Raw genomic sequence first — 12,060 nt, forward strand, 5'->3', positions numbered from 1 at the left:
TGATGATCTTTATTTTTTTTATAACAGACTGATGTAAAGGAAAAACAGAAAAAACTTGTTGAACAATTAACTGGATTAATAAGTAGTTCACCTGGACCACCTACGCGAAAATTGTTAGCTAAAAATCTTGCAGCCCTTTATAGCATTGGAGATACTTTCACTGTTTTTCAAACACTTGATAAATGTAATGACATTATCAGAAATAAAGATGACACTGCAGCCTACTTACCAACAAAACTGTAAGTACTTACTTTGAGATTGACCTTTGAAACTTGTTTTTTCAGAGTAATTTATCTTAATAAGGGCCTGCTGATCATAAAGACCCCTGTGTAGATGGAACCTGAGATATGCTGCTGACAATAAAAGCTCTAAGTAGGTCTGGGAAAGGAGTTCTATTTCAACATGTGCTCCATTGCCCCTGGGACTTTTAGCAAACTACAGAGAATTGGTATGATGTCAGCAATTTGCACAGGGGTTTTTGGTAATTTTGGGAGGAGATAATATTCTTGGCTGGGATGGAAAGAAAAGTAAAGATTTTCTGGGTGATGAGATTGAGGCAGGAATGGGCAAACTATAGCCCACAGGCCAAATCCAACTTGCCACCTATTTTGTAAATGAAGTTTATTAGAATTACAGACATGCTCCTTCATTTAGGCGGTGGCTGCTTTCACGCTTAAATGGCAGAACTGAGTACCTGAGACAGAGACCATTTTGCCTGCAAGTTTGCTGACTCCTAAATTAAGAGCTTGACCCAATTTCAAGCCCATACCTGTGGTCTGGGTCAAGGGCAGACATTTTGAGAGCAAGTTTTGAGGATAATGGCGTAGGGACGCATCCTGTGAAAGAGTCAAATAAGAAAATCAGGAGTTATTATAGTAGTGAGGAGTGTTGTGGGCGGGAAAGTAACACCTGAATAAACTTAGCTGTGGTGTGACGGGAGAGCAGTGTCAACAAAGCCTTCTTAAAGAAGCATCAGCCAAAGATCAACCATCCAGGAGGAAATATGGAAATGAGTCAAGTAAGGGGTTAAGATGGGAAAAGGGGAAGATGGATGTGACAGGTCATGGACTGGCAAATTTTATGGAAAGGGCCAGATAGTAAATAGTTCTGGCTTTATGGGGTATCATCTCTGTTGCAACTACGCAACTCTGCCATAACTGGTATGTAAATAAATGAGTACAGCTGCGTACCAATAAAACTATTTACAGCAACAGGTGGCAGGCTGGATGATGGGCCAGATTTGGCCTGCAGGCTGTGGTTTGCTAACCTATTTTCTAGACAAAGGAAACTGATAATTGGAAACAGAAGTGGCTTATTTATACCTTATATACAGTGCTTACAGAAAGATACAAAATAGTGGGGGGAATAAGTTGAGGGGAAAATGATGAGTCCAGTTCTGGGCATGCTGAATCTGGAGTCCAAGTGGGAATATCCAAGTGACAGTATGTAGTAAGCAGTTGGAAATCCTGGTCTGGATTTCAGAGACCTGAGCTGAGAATGTCATTTTGGTGAGTAGAGAATGAAGATTTTAGAGTAGGCTGAACCCTTTAGTATGGATAAAGTTACCTAGGAAGAGTATTATAATACTGTGTGAGAAGAGAAGATAGCAAGGATACAACTTTAGAACACCAACATTCAAGGAGCCAGGACCAGTATCATAGCTTAGAGGAAATGGAGAAATTATTCTGAACCCAGACATTGATTTTTAGGTCTGTTTTCAACTTCATAGATATGTTGTGATTAAGTTTTGTGTTGTTTGGGATAGATGTAGCTCTCAAAAGTTTTAGAAGAGATTAGAGTGTATTAGTGTTTTCCAGTTTATTTTGGAGTTTGAAGCTATGTAATAGTTTTGTGATTTAGTTCTCTACCACTTGGCAAATCCACACGTAATTTTATAGTTCAGGCTAAGTAGACTTTATTACATATTATTCATACGTATTTCCAGTGGATTCATGGGTTCTATTTAGGAATTCACTAATATATTCTGGCATGTGACCTCAGTCATTTTTAGCTTTGTTATCAGCCTATAGAGTATTGAAAAAAACATGGGATTTGGAGTCAAAGAAGTGAAGGTCGATTCTCTGATTCTGCTGTTAATTGCTTGTACAATAGTAAACTATATTTAATCTCTCTCAGCCTCAGAGTAACTTGCTCAGGACACATAGCTATTGTGTGACAGGTTCTAGGATTTAGGTACAGATGTGCCAGACTCCAGAGGCTACACCTTTATGCCCAGCTCCTGCCACTAAGCTAAGCTCAGAGCTATTCACTTATTTACTGTTTACATGAGTGATGGTAGGGTGATTTCCCTACCATGGGAAGAGATGGGCTGCTGTTACATTTCTTCTTCTATGTTGTCAGCTGTTCTGTTAAACCCATTTAGATTAAATTTTACAAGTAATTGCTTATTATTATTTATATATTAAGAGGCAGGCACTGTGAGTAATACAAAAATGTATAACCACCTCTGTTTCTGGACTTTACATTTCCGTTGGCAGGGCAGGATAAGATATAGACATATAAAATTGTCAAGTTGCAACACAGGAAACGATATAATTTTGTCAGAATGAGTGGTTGACATTTTACGTATAATGAAAGAAGAGAGGGATCATTGTGGATGAACATAATTTGGAAAGTCCTCAAAAGGAAAGGTTGGGTTTCTTTCCAAAGGATGGGTATGATTTGTTATGTAAATATATGTTTATTCTCTTATTTTCCTAACAAGAATACAATTTGATTATCCATAGTATCTGTTACAATTATACAGAATAAAGAAGGTATTCTTTTTTAAAATTTTTTTAAATTGAAATATAGTTGATTAATGATATTGTGTTAGTTTCAGGTATACAGCAAAGTGAGTCAGCTTTATATGTATATATAATTTTCAGATTATCTTCCATTATAGGTTATTACAATATATTGAATATAGTTCCCTATGCTGTACAGTAAATCCTTGTTGCTTATCTATTTTATGTATAGCAGTTTGTATCTGCTAATCCCATACTCCTAATTTATCCCCCTCCCCGCTTTTCTCCCTTTGGTAACCATAAGTTTGTTTTCTGTGTCTGTGAGTCTGTTTCTGTTTTGTCTATTGGGTTCATTTGTATTATTTTTTAGATTCCATATATAAGTAATATCATATAATATTTATCTTTGTCTGACTTACTTCACTTAGTATGATATTCTCTGGGTTCATCCACATTATTGCAAATGGCAATATTGCATTCTTTTTTATGGATGAGTAGTATTCCATTGTATATTTACACCACATCTTCTTAAACCAGTCATCTGTTGATGGGCACTTAGGTTGTTTCCATGTCTTGGCCATTATAAATAGTGCTGCTACGAACATTGGGTGCCTCTGTCTTTTCGAGTTAGAGTTTTCATCTTTTCAGGATATATGCCCAGGAGTGGGATTGCTGGATCATATGGTAGCTATATTTTTAGTTTTTTAAGGAACCTGCATACTGTTTTCCATAGTGGCTGCACCAGTTTATATTCCCACCAACAGTGTAGGAGGGTTCCCTTTTCTCCATACCATCTCCAGCATTTATTATTTGTAGACTTTTTGATGATAGCCAAGAATCAACAAGGTGTTCTTGAAAATTAAGGATTTGTGGCCAAAAGTGTCCTGCACAAATACAAATTGATTTCTGAAAATAAGAAAAATATTATAAAATTATTAATCTGAACAGTGACTGGTGAAAATGTCACTTCTTACAGGGCTGCAGTGGCTTGTGTTGGAGCATTTTATGAAAAAATGGGGAGAATGTTAGGCAGTGCATTTCCAGAAACAGTAAATAATCTTTTGAAATCTCTGAAAAGTGCAGAGGTAAGTTTTACAACAAATATTATTTAAATGTTTTGCTTGTGGTGGGAGTTAGATGTTAGTTAAAAATATATGTTGCCTTTTCTCTGTCAGTGTAGTACTTAATATTGCTTAGCAAGAGGGTAATTTAAAATTATTACTTGCAAAAAAATATTACTTGCCCCTTGTTTTAATGTACATTACCTCATATTTCAGGGAGAAGGGAAAGAATGCTTTACCTTGACAAAGAATAGGTTTATGTATTATTTTATTTAGCCCTAGGAATATTATTGTACTGCCATATTATTTTTTGTGCCATAGCTAATGTATTAGTTTCCTACGGCTGCCATAATAAATTACCACAGACTGGGTGGCTTAAAATAACAGAAATTTATTGCCTCACAATTCTAGAAGCTAGAAGTCTGAAATCAAGGTATCAGCAGGGCCGTGCTTCCTCTGATAGCTCTTGGGAATAGTCCTTCCAAGCCTTCTTAGCTTCTGGTTGTTGCTGACCGTCCTTGGCTTTGGTGGTATTCCTTGGTTTGCAGATGTATCTCTCCAATTTCTGTCTCCATTGTCATATGGTGTTCTCCCTATGCATCTGTGTTTTGTGTCCAAATTCTTCTGTTATAAGGATACCGGTCTATTATAAGGATACCAAATTCTTCTATTATAAGGATTAGGGTCCACCCTAATATAGTATGATCTCATCTTTACTTGATTTCATCTGCAAAGACCTTATTTCCAAATAAAGTCATGTTCACAGGTAACAGGGCATAGGACTTGAACTCATCTTTTGGCGGGACAGTATTCAATCCACAGCAACTAATATGAAGTAAAAATAGTTCTGTTTTGTCATGTCAGTTTGGTATTACTTCTGAAAATTCCTTGTTCATTTGGGGTTAACTGAAAATAGACCAAGCACTGGTCTCATAGTCTAATTCTTTGTCTAGGGAAGCTAAAGATTTCTTGGACAACACCTCTTCTGGGAACTCTTTGTCTATTAATTTATTAAGCAAGAATTGAGGGCATATTCTTAGGCATTAGGCATATAAAGATGAATAAGATCTACTCCCTGACCTCAAAGAGCTTACAGTCTAGTGAAAGAAATCTATGTTTGAATAAGTATACTATCAGAAATATGAATCAAGCACAATAAGAGTATAAAAACAAGAGTTCAGAGTAGTCTCAAGAAGTTGATAGTTTGGAATATATCTGTGAGAAAGTTTTTAAAATGTGTTGGATGTTTTCTTCCTCTTTTAGATGGTTTATATTCTTAAGTACTTTTTACTTAACTTTTCACATTCTGAAAGCTTGGATCCTTGAGGTATTATATTGAAGCTTTTGAATTTGTCATGTTCTCATTATTTGCACTTCAACAGATCATGGAAACATAAGAATATGTTTACTTATTGTAACCTAATTTCTCAAATAATTATTTTGTTGAAGTTAATAATTATTTTTACCTTTCAGGGACGTTCTAAAATACTTTTTTATTTTTCATTACTTAACTGTTTACCTTTAGAGGTAAGACCATTAGGCCCAGAGAACTTTGGTCTTTTGGTATGTTCTTATTTAAACGTAGAATTTGCTTTATGTTCTTTTCTAGTCTCAAGGGCGAAGTGAAATCTTAATGAGTCTACAGAAAGTTCTAAATGGACTGGGTGGTGCAGCAGCTTCCTGTCATCGTGATATTTATAAGAATGCCAGGTCTCTCTTAACTGACAGGTCAATGGCTGTTCGATGTGCAGTTGCCAAGGTTAGTACTCGGCTGTTTATAATGTTGCTCCTTATCCTGCTTGCTCTGAAACAGTCAATGATTTTTTTTTTCCTTTGAAAGTTTCAAAATAAGGTGGCATGATTTTGGTTCCCATGGATTAGTTTCATTTCATTTTCTAGAATTATATGTAAAATGGAATCAGGTGGTATGTGCTTTTTTTTTTCTTTTTGCCTGGCTTCTTTTAAACAGCATAATTCTTTTGAGATTTCTCAGTGTTGTTACATGTATCAATCGTTCGTTCCTTTTTATTGCTGAGTAGTATTTCATTGTATGGCTATGCCACAATTGGTGTATTCCTTCACCTGTTATGGACATTTGTGTTGCTTCCAGTTTTGGATATTACAAAAAAAGCTGCTGTGAACATCTGTGTACTAGTTTTTGTTATCAACACATGCTTTCCTTTCACTTGGGTAAATACCTAGGAGTGGAATGGCTGGATCATATTTTAGATTTACATTTAATTTTTGGAGAAATTGCCACTGTTTTCCAAAGTACTATGAGATTTCCTCATTCTCCATGTCTCACCAACATTTGGTATTGCCAGTCTTTTTAATTTTAGCCATTCTTAGAGATATGTACAGGAATCTCATTGTGGCTTTAATTCGCATTTCCAGACTAATGATGATCATATTTTTAGGTGCTTATTTACCATCCATATCTTCTTTGATGAAGAGTCTATTCAAAATTTTTGTGCATTGTTTTATTGAGTTATTTGTTTTCTTATTATAGAGTTTTTTTAAACATCTTTATTAGAGTATAATTGCTTTACAATGGTGTGTTAGTTTCTGCTTTATAACAAAGTGAATCAGTTATACATATACATATGTCCACATATCTCTTCCCTCTTGTGTCTCCCTCCCTCCCACCCTCCCTATCCCACCCCTCTAGGTGGTCACAAAGCACCGAGCAGATCTCCCTGTGCTATGTGGCTGCTTCCCACTAGCTATCTATTTTATGTTTGGTGGTGTATATATGTCCATGCCACTCTCTCACTTTGTCCCAGGTTACCCTTCCCCCTCCCCATATCCTCAAGTCCATTCTCTAGTAGGTCTGCGTCTTTATTCCCATCTTGCCCCTAGGTTCTTCATGACTTTTTTTTTCCCTTAGATTCCATATATATGTGTTAGCATACGGTATTTGTTTTTCTCCTTCTAACTTACTTCACTCTGTATGACAGACTCCAGGTCCATCCACCTCACTACAAATAACTCAATTTCATTTCTTTTTATGGCTGAGTAATATTCCATTGTATATATGTGCCACAGTCAGAATGGCCATCATCAAAAAATCTACAAACAATAAATGCTGGAGAGGGTGTGGAGAAAAGGGAACCCTCTTGCACTGTTGGTGGGAATGTAAATTGATACAGCCACTATGGAGAACAGTATGGAGGTTCCTTAAAAAACTAAAAATAGAACTAGCATATGACCCAGCAATCCCATTACTGGGCATATACCCTGAGAAAACCATAATTCAAAAAGAGTCATGTACCAAAATGTTCGTTGCACCTCTACTTACAATAGCCAGGACATGGAAGCAACCTAAATGTCCATCATCAGATGAATGGGGGCTTCCCTGGTGGTGCAGTGGTTAAGAATCCGCCTGCCAATGTGGGGGACATGGGTTCGAGCCCTGGTCCAGTAGGATCCCACATGCCGCGGAGCAACTAAGCCCGTGCGCCACAACTCCTGAAGTCCGTGCGCCTAGAGCCAGTGCTCCACAACGAGAGCAACCACTGTAATGAGAAGCCCGCTCACGGCAACGAAGAGTGGCCCCACTTGCTGAAGCTGGAGAGAGCCCACGCGCAGCAACGAAGACCCAACACAGCCAAAAATAAATATATAAAAAATAAATTTAAAATTAAAAAACAAAAACAAAACCCAAAAAAAATCAGATGAATGGATAAAGAAGATGTGGCACATATATTATAGAGTTTTGAGTCTACTTTGTAGGTTCTTTATTTCTATATCAGATACGTGATTTGCAAATATTTTCTCCCACTCTGTGGTCTGTCTTTTCATTCCCTAAATAGTGCCTTTCTAAGATGCGAAGTTTTGAATTTTGTCAAAGTCCAATTTATCAGTTTTTCTTATATTGTGCTTTTAGTATTGTATCAAAGAAAGCTTTTCCTAGCCCAAACTTTCTCCTATGTTTCCTAGTTTTATAGTTTTACACTTGGATGTATGATCCATTTTGAGTTAATTTTTGTATATAGTGTGAGGTATGAATTGAAGATTTTTTGTTTTGTTTTGATTTTTGCACATGGATATTCACTTGTTCTAGCACCATGTTGAAAAGACTCTTCTTCACTAAATTGCCTTTGCACCTTTGTTGAAAATCAGTTGTCCGTATAAATGTGGATCTAGTTTTGGAATCTCTATTCTGTTTCATTGATATGTTTGTCTATCTTGATGTCAATAACACTTTCTTGATTACTGTACCTTTATAATGTCTTAAAATCAGGTAGTGTTAGCCCTCCAACTTTTTCTTTTCCAAAATAGTTTTGGCTATTCTAGGTCCTTTGCATTTCCATATAAATTTTAACTTGTCCATTTCTACAAAAATAACATGCTGAGATTTTTATTCAGGTTGCATTGAATCTATAGATCAGTTTGGGGATAGTTGACAGCTTAACAGTATTAAGTCCAACTCATGAATGCGATATCTCTATCTCTCATTCATTTAGGTCTTCTTTGATTACTCTTAGCAACATTTTGTGGTTTTCAAATGCACAGATCTTGCACCTCTTTTGTCAGATTTATCCATAAGTATTTCATTTTCTATGCTATTTTAAATAGTATTGATTAAAAGCTTTTTTTTTCAATTTCTAATTGTTCATTACTAATATATAGAAATACAACTGATTTTTGTACATTGGTCTTGTATCCACCAACCTTCTTAAACGGCCTTACTAGTTCTATCAGCTTTTTTTTTTTTTTTTTTTGTGGTACGTGGGCCTCTCACTGTTGTGGCCTCTCCCGTTGCGGAGCACAGGCTCCGGAGGCGCAGGCTCAGTGGCCATGGCTCACGGGCCCAGCCGCTCCGCGGCATGTGGGATCTTCCCGGACCGGGGCACGAACCCGTGTCCCCTGCATCGGCAGGCGGACTCTCAACCACTGCACCACCAGGGAAGCCCTTGCTTTTTTAATAGATCCTATCAGGTATTCTGTGCGGACAATCATGTTGTCTATGAATAAAGACAGTTTTACTTCTTTTCCAATCTGGATGCTTTTTATTTATTTTTCTTTCTTACTGCACTGGCTGGTTAGATCCTTCAGTGCAATATTGAATAGAAAACATGAGAGGTGACATCCTTGTCTTGTTCCTGATCCTTAAGGGGAAAACATCCAGTCCTTCACCATTAAGTATGATGTTAACTGTCAGTTTTCCTTGATGATCTTTATCAAGTTGAGGAAGTGCCCTTATATTTCTAGCCTTCCAAGAAGTTTTTATCAAGAATGGATTTTGTCAAATTTCATTTCTTGTATCGTTTCAGTTGTTGCTATTTTCTAATTAAGTGGGTTTCTTTTTTTTTTGGCTGCTTTCTGCGGTTTGTGGGATCTTAGTTCCCCAACCAGGGATTGTATTGGTAGTCTCAAAGAAGCAGCTTTTGGTTTCATTTCTGTTTTTCAGTTTGCTGGTTCACTGATTTCCTCTCTTATCTATATTACTTCCTTTATTTCCTGCTTGCTTTGTGTTGAATTTGCTCTGTGTCATCTAGTTTCTTAAGGTAGAAGCAGAGGTTGTTGATTTGAGACATTTCTTCTTCTTTTTTTTTTTCGGCTGCGCCATTCGGCTTGCGAGATCTCAGTTCCCTCGCCCAGGGATTGAATCCAGGCCACGGCAGTGAATGCCCAGAATCCTAACCACTAGGCCACCAGGGAATTCCCCAGAGACCTTTCTTCTTTCTAATACAGGAGTTTAGGGTTATAGTTTCCTCCTAACTGCTGGAAACTCTCAAGGCAGTAGGGTGGAACAAATGTAGGGTTCAACTTGCATTTTCCATCTCTTAAGGATTAGCATCCTTCATTGCCTGATGTCCAGTGTCTTTGAAACTTGTTTCATATATTTTGTCCAATTTTTTAGTTATTTCAGGAGAGAGAGTAAATCTGGTTCTTGTTTATCCATCTTTTCAAGTGGAAGTTCTAATTTACTTTTTTTTTTAAAAATTCTAGTGTCTCCTAGAACTACAGAATGAAGCTGTGTTCATGTGGACTGCTGAACTGGAAAATATAGCCACTCTCTGCTTTAAGGCTTTGGAAAACTCAAACTATGGGGTACGGGTGGCAGTGTCTAAACTCTTAGGAACAGTCATGGCTACAGCATTGATGCCAAAACAAGCAACAGGTATCGTTGTTTGCTAGCCCCCGATCTAGACTGTAACAGGTATTTGAAGGTATATGGGATGCTTCCTTCTAAATGACTTATTACTTCTAGGCAAGTCACTTTAAAGGCTTTAAATTAGTATCTTTGTCTACTTTTTCATAAAATAGAAGTACCCAAATGGCATTTTCCTTGATATAGTCAGGACTTTTTTTTTGGCCACACCGTGGGGCATGCAGAACTTCCCCAACCAGGGATCGGACCCAGGCCCCCTGCAGTGGAAGCACAGAGTCTTAACCACTGGACCACCAGGAAAGTCCCCGTCAAGACATTTTTTATGATGATACTGTGCAACATTACATGCATCAAGTATGTTGGACATATAAGCAAATAAGATTTATGAAATGGTTTTGTATCATGTTCAAGGGACTGGAATCTGGCACTTTACATGCCTTCTTACTTTCAGTCCCTGGTGAGTAGATCCCCATTCATAGCATAGTATATTTTTCTTGACCATTATTATAAGCAGAATCAGAGACAGCATTGATTTTCCCAGTGACTTCTACTGTGCCTCACAGTTCCATAGAGATGCTTCAGGGACAGTTCTGAGTAGATGCTGAGTGAATCCAGCTCTGCTGTTGTCCCTACCCCTATTCCATCTCTGTATTGTAGAAAGAAAATCAGATCTTACAGATTCATGTCCTAGCTCTTATGTGTTTTGGGGGTTTTTTTTTTTTTGTTTTTTTTTAACATCTTTATTGGGGTATAATTGCTTTACAATGATGTGTTAGTTTCTGCTTTATAACAAAGTGAATCAGTTATACATATACATATGTTCCCATATCTCTTCCCTCTTGCATCTCTCTCCCTCCCACCCTCCCTATCCCACCCCTCCAGGCGGTCACAAAGCGCCGAGCTGATCTGCCTGTCTAGCTTTTATGTTTATTTGCTGTGAAACCCTTTGAGCTTTGGTCTCTTCATCTTTAATCATGATTACTTCAGTGTTTGAATTAGATAACAGTGATGATGATGATAGGTAACAATTTATTAAGTGCTAACTATGTATAAGGCACTGAATTAAGCATATAACAGAGTTGTTTTATTTAATCCTCTCAAAAGCCCTAGGAATCCTAAGTACTGTTGTTATTCTCATTTTATAAACAAGGAAATTTAGGCTTAGAGAGATTGTGTCGTTTGTGGTGTAATAAGTGTTCTATTAAGTGAAATTAAAACCCAGGTATTCAAATTCCAAAGCCTGCATAGTTAATCATGAACTTTATGCCTCTCCTACAGAATTTTTGTGAGGATTATGTTTGCTACTGTGTAGGAAAGGACTTTATAAAATAGGAAGCTCTTTACAAGGGATGGCAAGTCGGTTGCAGTCCAGTGACGTTTCAATCCATTGGTAATTGTTGTATAGAAAGTGTGGTCTTGGCCTAGAGTCTGTCATACAGAGTGAAGTAAGTCAGAAAGAAAAAGACAAATACCGTATGCTAACACATATATATGGAATTTAAGAAAAAAATGTCATGAAGAACCTAGGGGTAAAGCAGGAATAAAGACGCAGACCTCTTAGAGAACGGACTTGAGGTTATGGGGAGGGGGAAGGGTGAGCTGTGACAGGGCGAGAGAGAGTCATGGGCATATACACAGTAACAAACGCAGTAAGGTAGATAGCTAGTGGGAAGCAGCCGCATGGCACAGGGATATTGGCTCGGTGCTTTGTGACAGCCTGGAGGGGTGGGATGGGGAGGGTGGGAGGGAGGGAGACGCAACAGGGAAGACATATGGGAACATATGTTTATGTATGACTGATTCACTTTGTTATAAAGCAGAAACTAACACACCATTGTAAAGCAATTATACCCCAATAAAGATGTTAAAAAAAAAAAAAAAAAAAAAAGAAAGTGTGGTCTTGGGAATTCCCTGGCGGTCCAGTGGTTAGGACTTGGTGCTTTCACCGCCGTGGAACTAAAATCCCACAAGCCATGTGCTGTGGCCAAAAAAAAAAAAAAGTATTGTGTCCATCTCAACTGGGAGTGAGGGCTGCAGTCAGTTAGCAGTATCTGCTGTGAATGTGCGTTGTCTTTGTTGTGTTACACATATCAAGGCTAACATAATTGTTAGACTATTTTGACATAGATATATT

The 12,060-nt window shown here is 37.5% G+C and overlaps 1 protein-coding gene across 5 annotated transcripts in view; it reads left to right on the forward strand.

Moving 5' to 3' along the window:
- The window catches only part of HEATR5B (HEAT repeat containing 5B), an 86,760-nt gene that overhangs the window by 4,548 nt on the left and 70,152 nt on the right, over nucleotides 1-12,060 (forward strand). For 3 of the 5 annotated variants that reach the window (XR_012325848.1, XM_019942859.3, XM_019942858.3), the window contains exons 3-6: nucleotides 28-239; nucleotides 3,724-3,832; nucleotides 5,418-5,567; nucleotides 9,764-9,935. Coding sequence is in view for 4 of the 5 variants with exons in the window: in XM_019942859.3 (XP_019798418.2) it covers nucleotides 28-239; nucleotides 3,724-3,832; nucleotides 5,418-5,567; nucleotides 9,764-9,935 (643 nt within the window). In the remaining variant the exon portion in view is untranslated. Of the gene's footprint in view, nucleotides 1-27; nucleotides 240-3,723; nucleotides 3,833-5,417; nucleotides 5,568-9,763; nucleotides 9,936-12,060 lie in introns of those variants that run through there. The other 2 variants (XM_019942861.3, XM_019942863.3) reach the window with 2 other exon arrangements.

This window comes from Tursiops truncatus, chromosome 14, assembly GCF_011762595.2.
Source record: "Tursiops truncatus isolate mTurTru1 chromosome 14, mTurTru1.mat.Y, whole genome shotgun sequence".
Classification (NCBI taxonomy): Eukaryota; Metazoa; Chordata; class Mammalia; order Artiodactyla; family Delphinidae; genus Tursiops; species Tursiops truncatus.